The sequence below is a fragment of the Zeus faber genome (assembly GCF_960531495.2).
Source record: "Zeus faber genome assembly, chromosome: 21".
Classification (NCBI taxonomy): Eukaryota; Metazoa; Chordata; class Actinopteri; order Zeiformes; family Zeidae; genus Zeus; species Zeus faber.
In genome coordinates, this window is record NC_137208.1 from 903402 (window position 1) to 916347 (window position 12946).

The following is a 12946-nucleotide window of genomic DNA, read 5'->3' on the forward strand; positions in this document are numbered from 1 at the left end:
CGCCCAGCCCACGCCTCCACCCCCGCAGCTCGCACCCCGCCCAGCCCACCACGCCTCCACCCCCGCAGCTCGCACCTTGCCCAGCCCACCACTGGAGGAGACCGAGAAGAAGCAGAAGAGTTTTTCTTGGGCCAAGAAAAACCAGTGGTGGACACTGTCCTCTCTCTGATGAGTCCCAATTAAAGATGTCTGGTCGCAACTGCCGTGTCTGAGATGCAGAGAAGGTAAAGGAGGATCTCTGTGTGGTTCCCACCGTGAAGCCAGGGGTGATGGTGTGGGGGGGCGTTGCTTTATTTAGAATTCAAGACAGTGGACCGTCATGGCTACCACAGCGCTCTGTGTCCAGACGCCATCCCATGTGGTTTGCGCTGAGGGGACAATGAGCCAGAACAACACCTCCAGGCTGTGGCAGGTGCATGAAGGAGAGTGATGGAGTCGTACCACCTGGACCCAGCGGAGGTGCTTTGCGATGAGTTGGCGTTGGAGCTCCTTCCAGACCTGGAGAAGCTTTCCAGGTGTGGAACCTCACGGAGCTGCAGTGGCAGCAGTGAGCATCTTGTGAGGGAGCGGCGGGAACAAGAAACCATCCGGCTGACACTTTGAACAAATCCTCCTTTCTGTTGCTTCATTTGGGCATTTACACACAAGTGACATATTGCACCATACTTTTTTCACTATTTTGGTTTAAGTAGCACTTTTCCAAGGACGGATGGACCAGCTTTGTAGAAATCCCAAAGAAAACGGGACGAGTGCAGCGTGACGTTTCAACAGCAAACACTTCAATAAAAACAATGTTTTTATTGAAATAAACAGCCAAAGTCCCACAATGTCATCTTGTTCTTAAATTATAATGAATACATGAACAAACGCCCCATAATCTATCCTGTGGCTACAATCACCCTTTCCAGATGATTATGGTTAGGGTTATGGTTATTCTCTGTCCCAATAGCTGGTGTCGCTGTGGCAGCGCTGCTGCTTTGGCCCACCGCCATTAAAGCCCCAGAAGAAGAGAGAAGCCGGAAGTAGCGGATTGTTTTTCCAGTATCCGTACGAACCTCATAAAGCAGATCATATTATTATTATTATTGTTATTATATGATTTTTATAATTTTCTATGTGATTACATGTTTTCCTGAAGCAGCTTAATGGCGCTGTCGGGCTCCCAGCAGGTCGCGGTGCTCGTCGCCGCGCTGCTCTTCTCCTTCCTGCTTCTGCCCAGAATGTTCGGAGCGGGGCGGGAGAAGGCCGCTGCGCAGCCGCACTACGGCAGGAAGGGTAGGACGAACAATAACATTAACGATGACGACATTCATTATACTCATACTCATAATACTCATAATACTCATGATATTCATATTCATAGTAGTAATAATCAGTACAACGGACGGTAGGAAACCGGAAGTGGTTGGGAGAATGTATTCTCGCGATATTGGTTACAGTTCCACACAGTCTCCAAATCCCGCGATATTTTTAAGTTTGGGGATTCCTCATATGACTAATATATGTATATAATATAAATAATAATACAGCAGGAAAGATAATAATAATTAAAGGAATGTTAGGAAGGAAATAATCACATAATAAAAAGGAATGGTAGAGCACTATTATTACTAGAATTATAGTAATAATAATTATAATAATATGATTAATAATAGCTGCAGGCAGCTGTGCACATGGTCCATTTCGTGGTGTTTGGTACATATCACAGTTGCACATCATTTTAGTTACAAATACTCAATTTCCTGCATTCTGGTGAATTTTAGTGCATGTCCATCAGAAACTAATGAGCCAACAACTGCACTGTACAAATTACTGTTATGAACCTCAGATAAAAACCAAAGGTACATATTATTAAGGAGGACTAATATTTAACCAAAATGAAGTTATAATAAATAACTAATTTACTTAGAAAATAGAAAATGATGTTTTTGCAGTGCTGGGTGCAGGGCCAGGGACGGACCAGGACTAAAAAAAATGGCCCCAGACTTTTTTTTACCCTGGTTGTGGTCGGGCCACCACAACCAGCCTGTGGATCCTCCACCACCCCCACCCACCGACGCACATACACACACACCAGCCCCTGATGCCACCACTTATAAGCATAATGGATGGATACCAGGCTACTGTAACATTCAAACAGATGTATTTAAAGAGCAAAGGTTTGTTGCCAGCAGGCACCCACTGTGAGGACACCATGGTAGATCCAGGCAGTGTTTGATGTCTATTTCAACAGGCTCCATCATCTATTTACACACAGGGAATAAGTCTGATCATTCCATTCCCAATTTGATCACTTTGACCTTGAAACTGGAAGGACTTACTCCTCAGGGCAGGTCTGTAAACAATGAATAATTCATCAGGTACAAACTGTACACATTTGTACTTCTTAATTGCAGTTGAACAATAAATATTAAAATTAACAAACAAGCTCTAAATAATATCTACAGACAGGATAGTAACGGTACAGACCGTTACTCCTGACCTGGGTATTGCTGGCATATAAACAATACAATTATAGTTAAATAAACAAACACCAGCTTGTTTATATTAGTACTACTGCTCGGGTATTGCCGGTCGATAAATTATGAATAATATCTAAATTTGATATTACTGACGCTTGAATGATGATGATATTAAGCGGCTGATTCTCCTTTTCTTCACCATTTACACTTTTAATCATATAAGACTTAAGTCATTGATTAAGTACATATTAATGGATTCAGGTTCCCAAATCTGAGAATTTGCTGCTTTTGTGTAAAATCATCATAAATTTTATTTTGGGGTTTTTGTGTGTATATATACGATGTACACTGTAAATACTATATACAGTCCACCTGGAAAGTATTCACACCCCTTCACTTTCCCCACATTTTATGTTACAGCCTTATTCCAAAAGGGATTAAATTTATTTTTTCATCAATCTACACACAATACCCCATAATGACAAAGCGAAAAAGGTTTTTTAGAAATTATTGCAAATTTAGTAAAAATCAAAAACAAATATCGCATGTACATATGTATTCACACCCTTTGCTATGACACTCAAAATTAAGCTCAGGTGCATCGTGTTTCCACTGATCATCCTTGAGATGTTTCTACTTGACTGGAGTCCACCTGCAGTAAAACTCAACTGATTGGACAGGATTTGGAAAGGCACACACCTCTCCATGAGGTCCCACTGTTGACAGCGCATGTCAGAGCAGAAACCAAGCCATCAAGTCAAAGGAATTATCTGTAGACCTCGAGACAGGATTGTATGGAGGCACAGATCTGCGGAAGGGTACAAAGAGATTTCTGCAGCATTGAAGGTCCCGAAGAGCACGGTGGTCTCCATCATTCGTCAATGGAAGAAGCAGCGCCACCAGCACTCTACCTAGAGCTGGACGCCCAGCCAAACTGAGCGATCGGGGGAGAAGGGCCTTGGTCAGGGAGGTGACCGGGAACCCGACGGTCACTCTGACAGAGCTCCAGCGTTCCTCTGTGGAGATGGGAGGACCTTCCAGAAGGACAACCATCTCTGCAGCACTCCACCAATGAGGCCATTCCTGTAAAGTGGCCAGACGGAAGCCTCTACTCAGTAAAAGGCACATGACAGCCCGCTTGGAGTTTGCCAGAAGGATCCTAAAGGACTCTCACACCATGAGAAACAAGCTTCTCTGGTCCGATGAAACCAAGATTGCCAAGTGTCATTTCTGGAGGAAACCAGGCACCTCATCACCTGCTCATACCATCCCTACGGTGAAGCACGGTGGTGGCGGCAGCATCATGCTGTGGGGATGGAACTGGGAGACTAGTCAGGATCAAGGGAAAGATGAACGGAGCAGAGTACGGAGAGATCCTTGATGAAAATCTGCTCCAGAGAGCTCAGGCCCTCAGACCGGGGCGAAGGTTTACCTTCCAGGATGACAACGACCCCGAGCACAGCCAAGACAACGAAGAAGCGGCTTCGGGACAAGTCTGGGAATGTCCTTGAGTGGCCCAGCCAGAGCCCAGACTTGAACCCGATTGAACATCTCTGGAAAGAACTGAAAATAGGTGTGCAGCGACGCTCCCCATCTAACCTGACAGAGCTTGATGTGCAGAGAAGAAGGGGAGGAATACCCCAGATCCAGGTGTACCGAGCTGCAAGCATCATTCCAGAGGAGACTGGAGGCTGTCATCGCTGCCAAAGGTGCTTCAACAAAGTACTGACTAAAGGGTGTGAATACATATGTACATGCGATATTTCTTTTTTTTTTTATTTTGAATAAATTTGCTAAAATTAAAAAAAACAAAAAACATTTTTCGCTCATTATTTTGGTATAGTGTGTAGATTGAGGAAATAAATGAAGTTAATCCATTTTGGAATAAGGCTGTCACATAACAAAATGTGGGGAAAGTGATGGGGTGTGAATACTTTCCCGGTGCACAATATATATATATATATATATATATATATATATATATATATATATATATATATATATACACACACACACACACACACACACACACACACACACACACACACACACACACACACACACACACACCAGCCACGCCCCCTTACCGTGGGTCGTACCGTAACACAGATCCTCACTTACCAACCAAGTAGCTTAACGACCTGGTCCTAGGAACGTAACTTGTTAAGTGAGGAGTACCTGTGTGTATGTATGTATGTATGTTTATATATATATATATGTATATAAACTGTACATACCTGTATGTATTTATTTTTGATATGTATTTTATATATGATTTGGGTTCATAAGAGTTTTTTAGCGATATACCTAAAAAATAACAAGTTTTCCATAAGAATTAAAAGGCATGGTTTTGTTGGTTGGGATTGGAACCCTCGCTCACTTCCTGCTCTGCTCTCTTCTTTGCAGCAGGTCCGGGCCCCGGGACCGGGCGGGGCCAGCCCCTCAGCCTGGGCCCCGGGGCCACGCCCCCCACCGGAGACTCCAGAAAGCAGATGAAAATGATGATGGAGCAGGAGATGAAGAACAACAGGTTCCAGACCAGCAGCAACAAAGGAATGGTCTTCACCCTGATGCCGCTCTACGCCCTGGGGGTGGGGGTGTTTGCTGCCTACAAGTTCATGAAGGTATGGAGGGATGATGGAGGATGATGGAGGATGATGGCGGGTGATGGATGAAGTGCTTGTGTATCTTGGATCATTTGTAATCTGAGCCTGAAGATGCTTTTGAAGGAGAGAGATTTCAAATAATGTTACAGATATTATGTCTAAAAATTCATTAAAAGTCTTCATTGAAACAAAGTTTTTTATGATTTTATTCCTCCCTGTATTTCCTTTTGTTGAAATGAGAACAGTTGTTGAGTTGTCTTATATAGAAACATAAAAGCTCCTGGAAGCTGGTACTTGAAGGTGGATGTTGTGTTCAGATCAAGTCATCAGATGAAGCAGAGCAGCAGAAGAACAAGAGGGAGAAGAGAGGCAGCAGGTCAGCAGAGGCAGGTACGCTTATATACACATGTATATACTCAAAGAGAGATGTGTATATATACTGCTTATATTCTGAAATATAGACTTATATTTGTTATGTGTTATATTCAGGAATACAGAGATATACAGTATACTGGGTACACATAGAGCTATATAATTTAATATACTTTATAATTACATTGCATTGATCAGACGCTTTTATCCAAAGCCACTTACAATTATTCAAACAGCGACGGACGCAGCCATCAGGAGCAATGAGGGGTTAAGTGTCTTGCTCAAGGACACTACAGCATGCTAGCAGGAGGAGCCTGGGATCCAACCAGCAACCTTTAGATGACTAGAAGACCAGCTCTACCTCCTGAGCTACTGTCCCCCCCCAGGAATAGAGAGATATATACTGGGTACACATAGAAATGTATACTGCTATATACAGGAATATAGACATACACTCACCGGCCACTTTAGTTGTTACACCTGTTCAATTGCTTGTAAACACAAATAGCTAATCTGCCAATCACATGGCAGCAGCTCATTGCTTGGAGGCATGTAGACGTGGTCAGGATGACTTGCTGAAGTTCAAACCCAGCATCAGAACGGAGAAGAAAGGGGATTTAAGTGACTTTGAACGTGGCATGGTTGTTGGTGCCAGAGAGGCTGGTCTGAGTATTTCAGAAACTGCTGACCTACTGGGATTTTCACGCACAACCACCTCCAGGGTTTACAGAGAACGGTCCCAAAAAGAGAAAATATCCAGTGAGCGGCAGTTGTGTGGACGAAAATTCCCGGTTGAGGTCAGAGGTCAGAGGAGAACGGGCAGACTGGTTCCAGACGATAGAAAGGAAACAGTCACTCAAATAAGCACCGGTTACAACCAAGGTTTGCATCTATAAGGCACAACACGTGGAACCTTGAAGCAGATGAGCTACAGCAGCAGAAGACCACACCCGGTGCTGCTCCTGTCAGCTCACAACAGGAAACTCAGGCACCAACAATGGAGGAATAGAAGATTGTAAACACGTTGCCTGGTCTGATGAGACTCCATTTCAGCTGCCACCTTCAGATGGTCGGAGCAGAATGTGGTGTAAACAACATGAAAGCATGGCTCCATCCTGCCTGGTATCAAGGGTTCAGGGTGGTGCTGGTGGTGTAATGGTGTGTTGGATATTTTCTTGGCACACTTTGGGACCTTAGTACCAAGTGAACATGGTTTAAAGGCCACATCGTACCTGAGTATTGTTGCTGAGCATGTCAATCCCATAATGAGCAGAGTGCAGCATCTTGTGATGCTACTTCCAGCAGGATAATGCAGCACGTCACAAAGCTCAAAGCATCTCAAAGTGGTTTCTTCAACATGACAATGAGTTGAGTGTACTCTAATGGCCTCCACCCTCACCACATGTCAATCCAGTAGAGCAGCTTTGGGAGGTGGTGCAACGGGAGCTTGGCCTCCACCCTCACCACATGTCAATCCAGTAGAGCAGCTTTGGGAGGTGGTGCAACGGGAGCTTGGCCTCCACCGTCACCACATGTCAATCCAGTAGAGCAGCTTTGGGAGCTGGTGCAACGGGAGCTTGGCCTCCACCCTCACCAAATGTCAATCCAGTAGAGCAGCTTTGGGAGGTGGTGCAACGGGAGCTTGGCATCATGGATGTGCAGCCGACAAATCTGCAGCAATTGCGTGATGCTGTCATGTCAATATGGAGCAAAATCTCTGAGGAATGTTTCTAACACCTTGTTGTTCTTGAATACTTTTCCAATGCACCTGAACACATCATCAGTGATGTAACCTGGTGTCCTCGGGTGTTTCGGGTCTCTCAACATCATACACCCTCTCCCAGACGACCCTACCGCGGTTGATCAGACTTGTGGTGTGTTCAGGTGGAATTCGCTTTTCCCCATTGACCTTCTCTCCGAATCCAGAGCCATCTCGAGGCTTTCTCAGCTGCTTCGGTGATGTTCTTGATGGTTCTGCTCCTTGCTCCTTCTGTGATGCCCAGTACACTGAGGGCTCTGTGGAGTGAGTGACCCACAAATTGTCTGCAGCCCACTGCAGCACCTCGCCTTCCAGCCCTGCTCTTGACAGTTGATGACCAGATGTTCATATTTAGTCCGCTTCCTTTCATGAGCCTCCCCCAAGCGGTCCTCCCATGGCACTGTCAGCTCCATGATGACGATGATCTTGGTGGCCTCAGAGACCAGGGCCGTTTCTCAATACCAAGTACGCGTAGTTCAGACTTGGCATGTTAGATTTGGGAGTACAGACTCCCGGGGACGGGAGGACGCAGGACCGGAGGACGCAGGATGGTCGTTCTGCGAAATGCATTCTGGGATACTTGTCTGTCCCAAGTCCACATAAGTCACCACTGATGCATCCTCGATAAAATGGGCGGAGCAAGTCCACATCCAGGCATATGGACTGGACTTGACTGCGACTGATGACGTTTCACAAGTACAGACAAGAAAACAAGTACACACAAGAACGTAGATTGAGAATGGGCCCAGTAGTAAATCTGGCCTTAGGGTGATGCAGACAATGTGCTGGGTGAATCTCAGCTGTTTCTCCAGGTCCACTGAGAGCTGCCAGTCCTGGGCCGTTGACAAGATCCCTGCTGCTGCCCTCTTGTGTCCTGCCCTTGGCTGCACTCCTGCCCTAACAAAAGCGATTGCGCTGGTGGTGTTGCGCACTCGGCCACAGCTGCTGATACCCTTGCTGATGGCTTCTGCAATCGTTTTCAGCACCTGGTAAAGGCGCCAGGTGTATCGGCCCTCGCAAGAGCTTTTGGGCAGGGTTAGGGTTAGGGTTAGGGTTACACCTTAGGCGAACACCTTGCCCAAGCTCTTCACCAGCTTCTCAGAGATGGTTGTTATTTGCTTCCCTTCAATGTTAAATCAGAACTTGTCAGTGACCTTGCCCTTCTTCACCACTAGTGATCTGGACTTGGCTGGTTTGAAGCTCCTATGCGCCCACCGGATAAGCTTTTCCAGCCCTTGCAGGATCCATCTGCTTCCTGGCACAGACTCCGTGGTGACTGTCAGGTCATCCAGGAAGGCCCTGATTGGTGGCTGCCGGATTCCTGATTGGGCCCGGGGGCCCCGGCACTATGGCTCAGCTGACTTGACAAGCATGTTTGTTGCAAAGACGAATAAGGTTACCAAGATGGTGCAGCCTGTGATTATCCCAACCTCCAGCTTGTGCCACTCTGATGTTACTGCTCCTGCTGAGACTCTCATCCTGAACTGGTCGTTATAATCCAGGATCAGGTCTGCAACAATGGTGTGGCACATGGTGTTTGGTCATGGTGGTCTGGACCAGTTTGTGGGGGATGGAGCCATACGCATTGGCTAGGTCTGACCACAGCACTGTGAGGTCTCCCTTGTTCTCGCGGGCTTCCCGGGTGAGCTGTGTTACCACTCCAGTGTGTTCTAGACACCCCGGCACTCCAGAGATCTCTCCCTTTTGCACCGTCGTGTCTATGAAGTTGTTGTTGGAAAGGAAGTCTGACAGCCGCCTTGCTACTATGCTGATGAAGATCTTTGCTTCTATGCTTAGCAGTGAAATGATTCTGAGCTGGTCGATCTTCTTTTAATCCGCCTCTTTAGGGATCCAGACTCCTTCAGCACATCTCCACTGCTGCGCCACCTTCCCTCTCCTCCAGATGACTCTTAGGATCTTCCAGAGTCGCTTGAGTAGTAATGGGCAGTACTTGTAGACCTTGTATGGGACACCACTTGGTCCAGGGGCTGAGCTACATCTTGTCTTTCTCACAATCTGCTGGACTTCCTTCAGAAGTGGTTGGGGTCACTGTAGGTGTTCTGAATGTGCAGATCTAGCCCCTCCTTTGAGCAGACTAGATTGCCATCTCGCTTCTGCTCCAGCAGCGATTTGGTGAAGCCAAAGGGATTGGCTATGAACGAAACACGCTTCCTGGCTCTATCCTTCTGGCGCCTTCGATGCCATTCTGCTCTCCACAGAGTCGTCAGCCTCTTCCTCAAGATGTCCAAAATCCAAAGGGGGACACTGCTCCTCGCTGGCTTCCTTGTGCTATTCTTGACGGACATCAGCTCCTGTTGGATCTTGTGGATTTTCACTGCCCTCTGGTTCATGGTATAAGGTGTCTGAGCAGGTCTCTTCTCCTCTGCACCGAACCTCTCCTGGGCAAGACTTATGTTGACGGTCGTCATTGCCTGCAGCCTCCGATCCACATCTCCCTTCACAGACGCTTCAAGCACCTTGTCGACCTCCTCGTCAACTTGCTCCCAAACTGTCGTCTTGCAGGCCTGTGGCCACTTGATTCGAACCTTCCCCAGGGAGAGACTTGGGAGAGCTGGTTGTGCCACATGGAGGCTCTATGGGGTGCTTCCTGGCCCGGCTCCTCCTGCGTCTCATCAGATGTGGTATCTGTGCGCTGTGGTATGTCATCTCCCTCCAAACACTTCATCCTGGCTTGGTGAATCTTGAGGCCCTGGCTGTTTTCGCAGATTTTGCCAAGTACACTGAATGAATTAAGAATAAAGGCTGTTCTGAAGGCAAAAGGGGTCCAACCCGATAATGGCAGGGTGTACCTTATAAAGTGGCCAGTGAGTGTATAGAGATATGTACTGATTATATATAGAGATAAATACTGATTATATATATAGAGATATACACTGATTATATAGAGAGATTACATTACATTTACATTTAGTCATTGATCAGACGCTTTTATCCAAAGCGACTTACAATTGTTCAAACAGCGACGGACGCAGCCATCAGGAGCAATGAGGGGTTAAGTGTCTTGCTCAAGGACACTACAGCATGCTAGCAGGAGGAGCCTGGGATCCAACCAGCAACCTTTAGATTACTAGACCACCAGCTCTACCTCCTGAGCTACCATCCCCGTGAGATATGCACTGATTATATATAAAGATGTACACTGATTATATATAGAGATATATTTATTGTTTGTATATGTACATTACTGTTGTTATATAAAGTTATTACTTTACTGGGACATTTTTTCATAATGAGATGATATTAAGAGATTCATAAGGTGTGAGGAGATGTGATAGGAAGTGACATTATGTGATGTGATATTATGGGATGGGATGTTGCAGAGAAGCAACTGGAGGAGCTGGAGCAGCGTTTGGCTCAAACTGAGAAGACGCTCAACTCCATCCTGGGTCAGCTGGACCCTCTGACCAGCTGGTGAGTGAGACCCCTACCCTGGATAATTAGACTCCTCCCCTGGTCAGTTAGACTCCTCCCCTGGACAGTTAGACCCCTCCCCTGTTCAGTTAGACTCCTCCCCTGTTCAGTTAGACCCCTCCCCTGGACAGTTAGACCCCTCCCCTGGACAGTAAGACCCCTCCCTTGACAGTTAGACCGCTCCCCTGGACAGTTAGACCCGCCTCTTAGTCATCGGGATTTGAACTCCAATTGTAATTGGGATTTGACCCCCCAGCGTGGCCTCCGTGGCCCAGGAGCAGAAGAAGGAGATCATGTCGCAGCTGCAGACCATCCGACTCCTCATGAAGAAGAGAGGGATGGAGTGTCCCCCGTTCAGCAGCCAAGGTGGGTGGAGCCTCTGCGTCAGGAGGCGGCCATGAGTGACCGCAGGCTAACTAACCAGTTGACTTCCTGTCCCCTAGATGCTTCCTGTGAGGGTAACCTTGACGACCTCATCGAGACGCTCGCCACCCGTGAAGCCGTGGCGGTAGCAACCAACGCTCCTCTGGTTGACGGGCGTGGCCATGATGACGAGGCCGAGCGTCCCCGCGATGACGAGAACGACCACGGCCATGAGGAGGAGCGAGGTTGTGGACGGGAGCCACGTGAGGAGGAAGTGGAAGGTGGAGAAATGACAGAAGAGGAAGCCCTAGGAAGTGAGGAAGAGAAGGAGGAGGAGGAGTGCAAGATCGAAGACCTCGGAGCAGTGGAGGAACTTCCTGTTTGTGGCCTGAGGAGACGCAACCTGCCAGAGTGAAGCGGCAGACATTTTGTTTATTTACTGTTTATTTGTTTATTACCGTCCATATTAAAGATATTCTGGATGGAAAAAGTTTGATGTTAAATGGTAAATTGGACATGAGGACGTTATATCCTCAACTGGGTTTATGAGGTTTTACTAATGTCAAATGCACGTGTGATAGGTTATTACACGTGTGATAGGTTATTACACCCTGTGATAGGTTATTACACCCAGTGGTAGGTTATTACACCCAGTGATAGGTTATTACACGTGTGATAGGTTATTACACCCTGTGATAGGTTATTACACCCAGTGGTAGGTTATTACACATGTGGTAGGTTATTACACCTGTCATAGGTTATTACACCCTGTCATAGGTTATTACATGTGTGATAGGTTATCACACCCTGTGATAGGGTTTTACGCCGCATGGTAGGTTATTACACTTGTGATAGTTATTACATGTGTGGTAGGTTTTTACACCGCGTGGTAGGTTATTACATTTGTGGTAGGTTATTACACGTGTGATAGGTTATTACGCCCTGTGGTAGGTTATTACATGTGTGATAGGTTATTACACCACGTGGTAGGTTATTTCACGTGTGATAGGTTATTACATGTGTGATAGGTTATTACACCACATGGTAGGTTATAACACATGTGATAGGTAATTACACCACGTGGTAGGTTATTACACTATGTGGTAGGTTATTACATGTGTGATAGCTTATTACACTGCGTGGTAGGTTATTACATGTGTGATAGGTTTTCACACCCTGTGGTAGGTTATTACACCCTGTGATAAGTTATGTGGGTGTCATTACATAATAAGAATTAAGGGCAAGTTTTGGTATCATTTGGTTTATTACAAAATGCATTTAGAGGTTTTGGAGCTTGTTCCCTTGGTTCTGTAGCATGTAGCAAGTCTTTCATGTTTTTAAAGTCTTTCATGTTTTTTTGTCTGCATGTCTTTTGGGTTTGATTCTATTTTTATTTATTGGAGGGAATTCTGACTGAATTACAAACTTGTGCAACTTGACGGTTTGAAAAGTGGAATATGTGTTTGGAAACACCTCAATCTGTGTGTGTGTGTCTTTCTGTTATAGATAGTATAGATTGTTTCTTTGTGTTGCTCTGGCTTCTCTCCACCAGGGGGCGCTATGGATCTGCCAAATCACAGGGAAATACTTTTATTTCAGGTAAAAACATTTTTATACGTTTTATGTTTCACCTGCTGATTAAAAATGAAATAAATTTAAACATTTCTGTTTGGAGAAATACACGGTGCTGATGGGTCTTCAGAAGATAAGAGAGTAAATGTGTTTTAGATTTTGAAAAGGTTGCACAGAATCAGCTGATGTGACTTCCAGAGTCTAGGGCTGCGACTGAAAACACGAGTCATGTAAAAGATAATGATGCAAGACTCAAACCATTCAACCATAGCGAACAAATCTCTTACACGCATCGGACAGCCGGAGTCACTCCATCAGAAGAGTGAATCTTCAACTCAAACTGAAAATATCACTTCTTCTTTCGTATATCATCAGATGGC

The 12946-nt window shown here is 45.9% G+C and overlaps 1 protein-coding gene across 1 annotated transcript; it reads left to right on the top strand.

Moving 5' to 3' along the window:
• The first annotated feature begins 1010 nt into the window (after positions 1 to 1010).
• LOC307246741 (uncharacterized protein) lies at positions 1011 to 12674 on the top strand. The gene is made up of 7 exons (XM_080022739.1): positions 1011 to 1047; positions 1142 to 1275; positions 4869 to 5086; positions 5386 to 5458; positions 10541 to 10631; positions 10888 to 10997; positions 11075 to 12674. The coding sequence occupies exons 2-7, from the start codon at positions 1146 to 1148 to the stop codon at positions 11407 to 11409; spliced, it is 957 nt and encodes a 318-aa protein (XP_079878865.1). The 5' UTR covers positions 1011 to 1047; positions 1142 to 1145; the 3' UTR covers positions 11410 to 12674.
• The last annotated feature ends 272 nt before the right edge of the window (positions 12675 to 12946 follow it).

Bases quoted from the DNA above. Each gene is read 5' to 3' on its own strand.
- LOC307246741 (XM_080022739.1), top strand. From the start codon at position 1,146: ATGGCGCTGTCGGGCTCCCAGCAGGTCGCGGTGCTCGTCGCCGCGCTG. The intron at 1,276-4,868 runs GTAGGACGAACA...TCTTCTTTGCAG, and splicing joins GCCGCACTACGGCAGGAAGG to CAGGTCCGGGCCCCGGGACC. The intron at 10,998-11,074 runs GTGGGTGGAGCC...CCTGTCCCCTAG, and splicing joins TCCCCCGTTCAGCAGCCAAG to ATGCTTCCTGTGAGGGTAAC.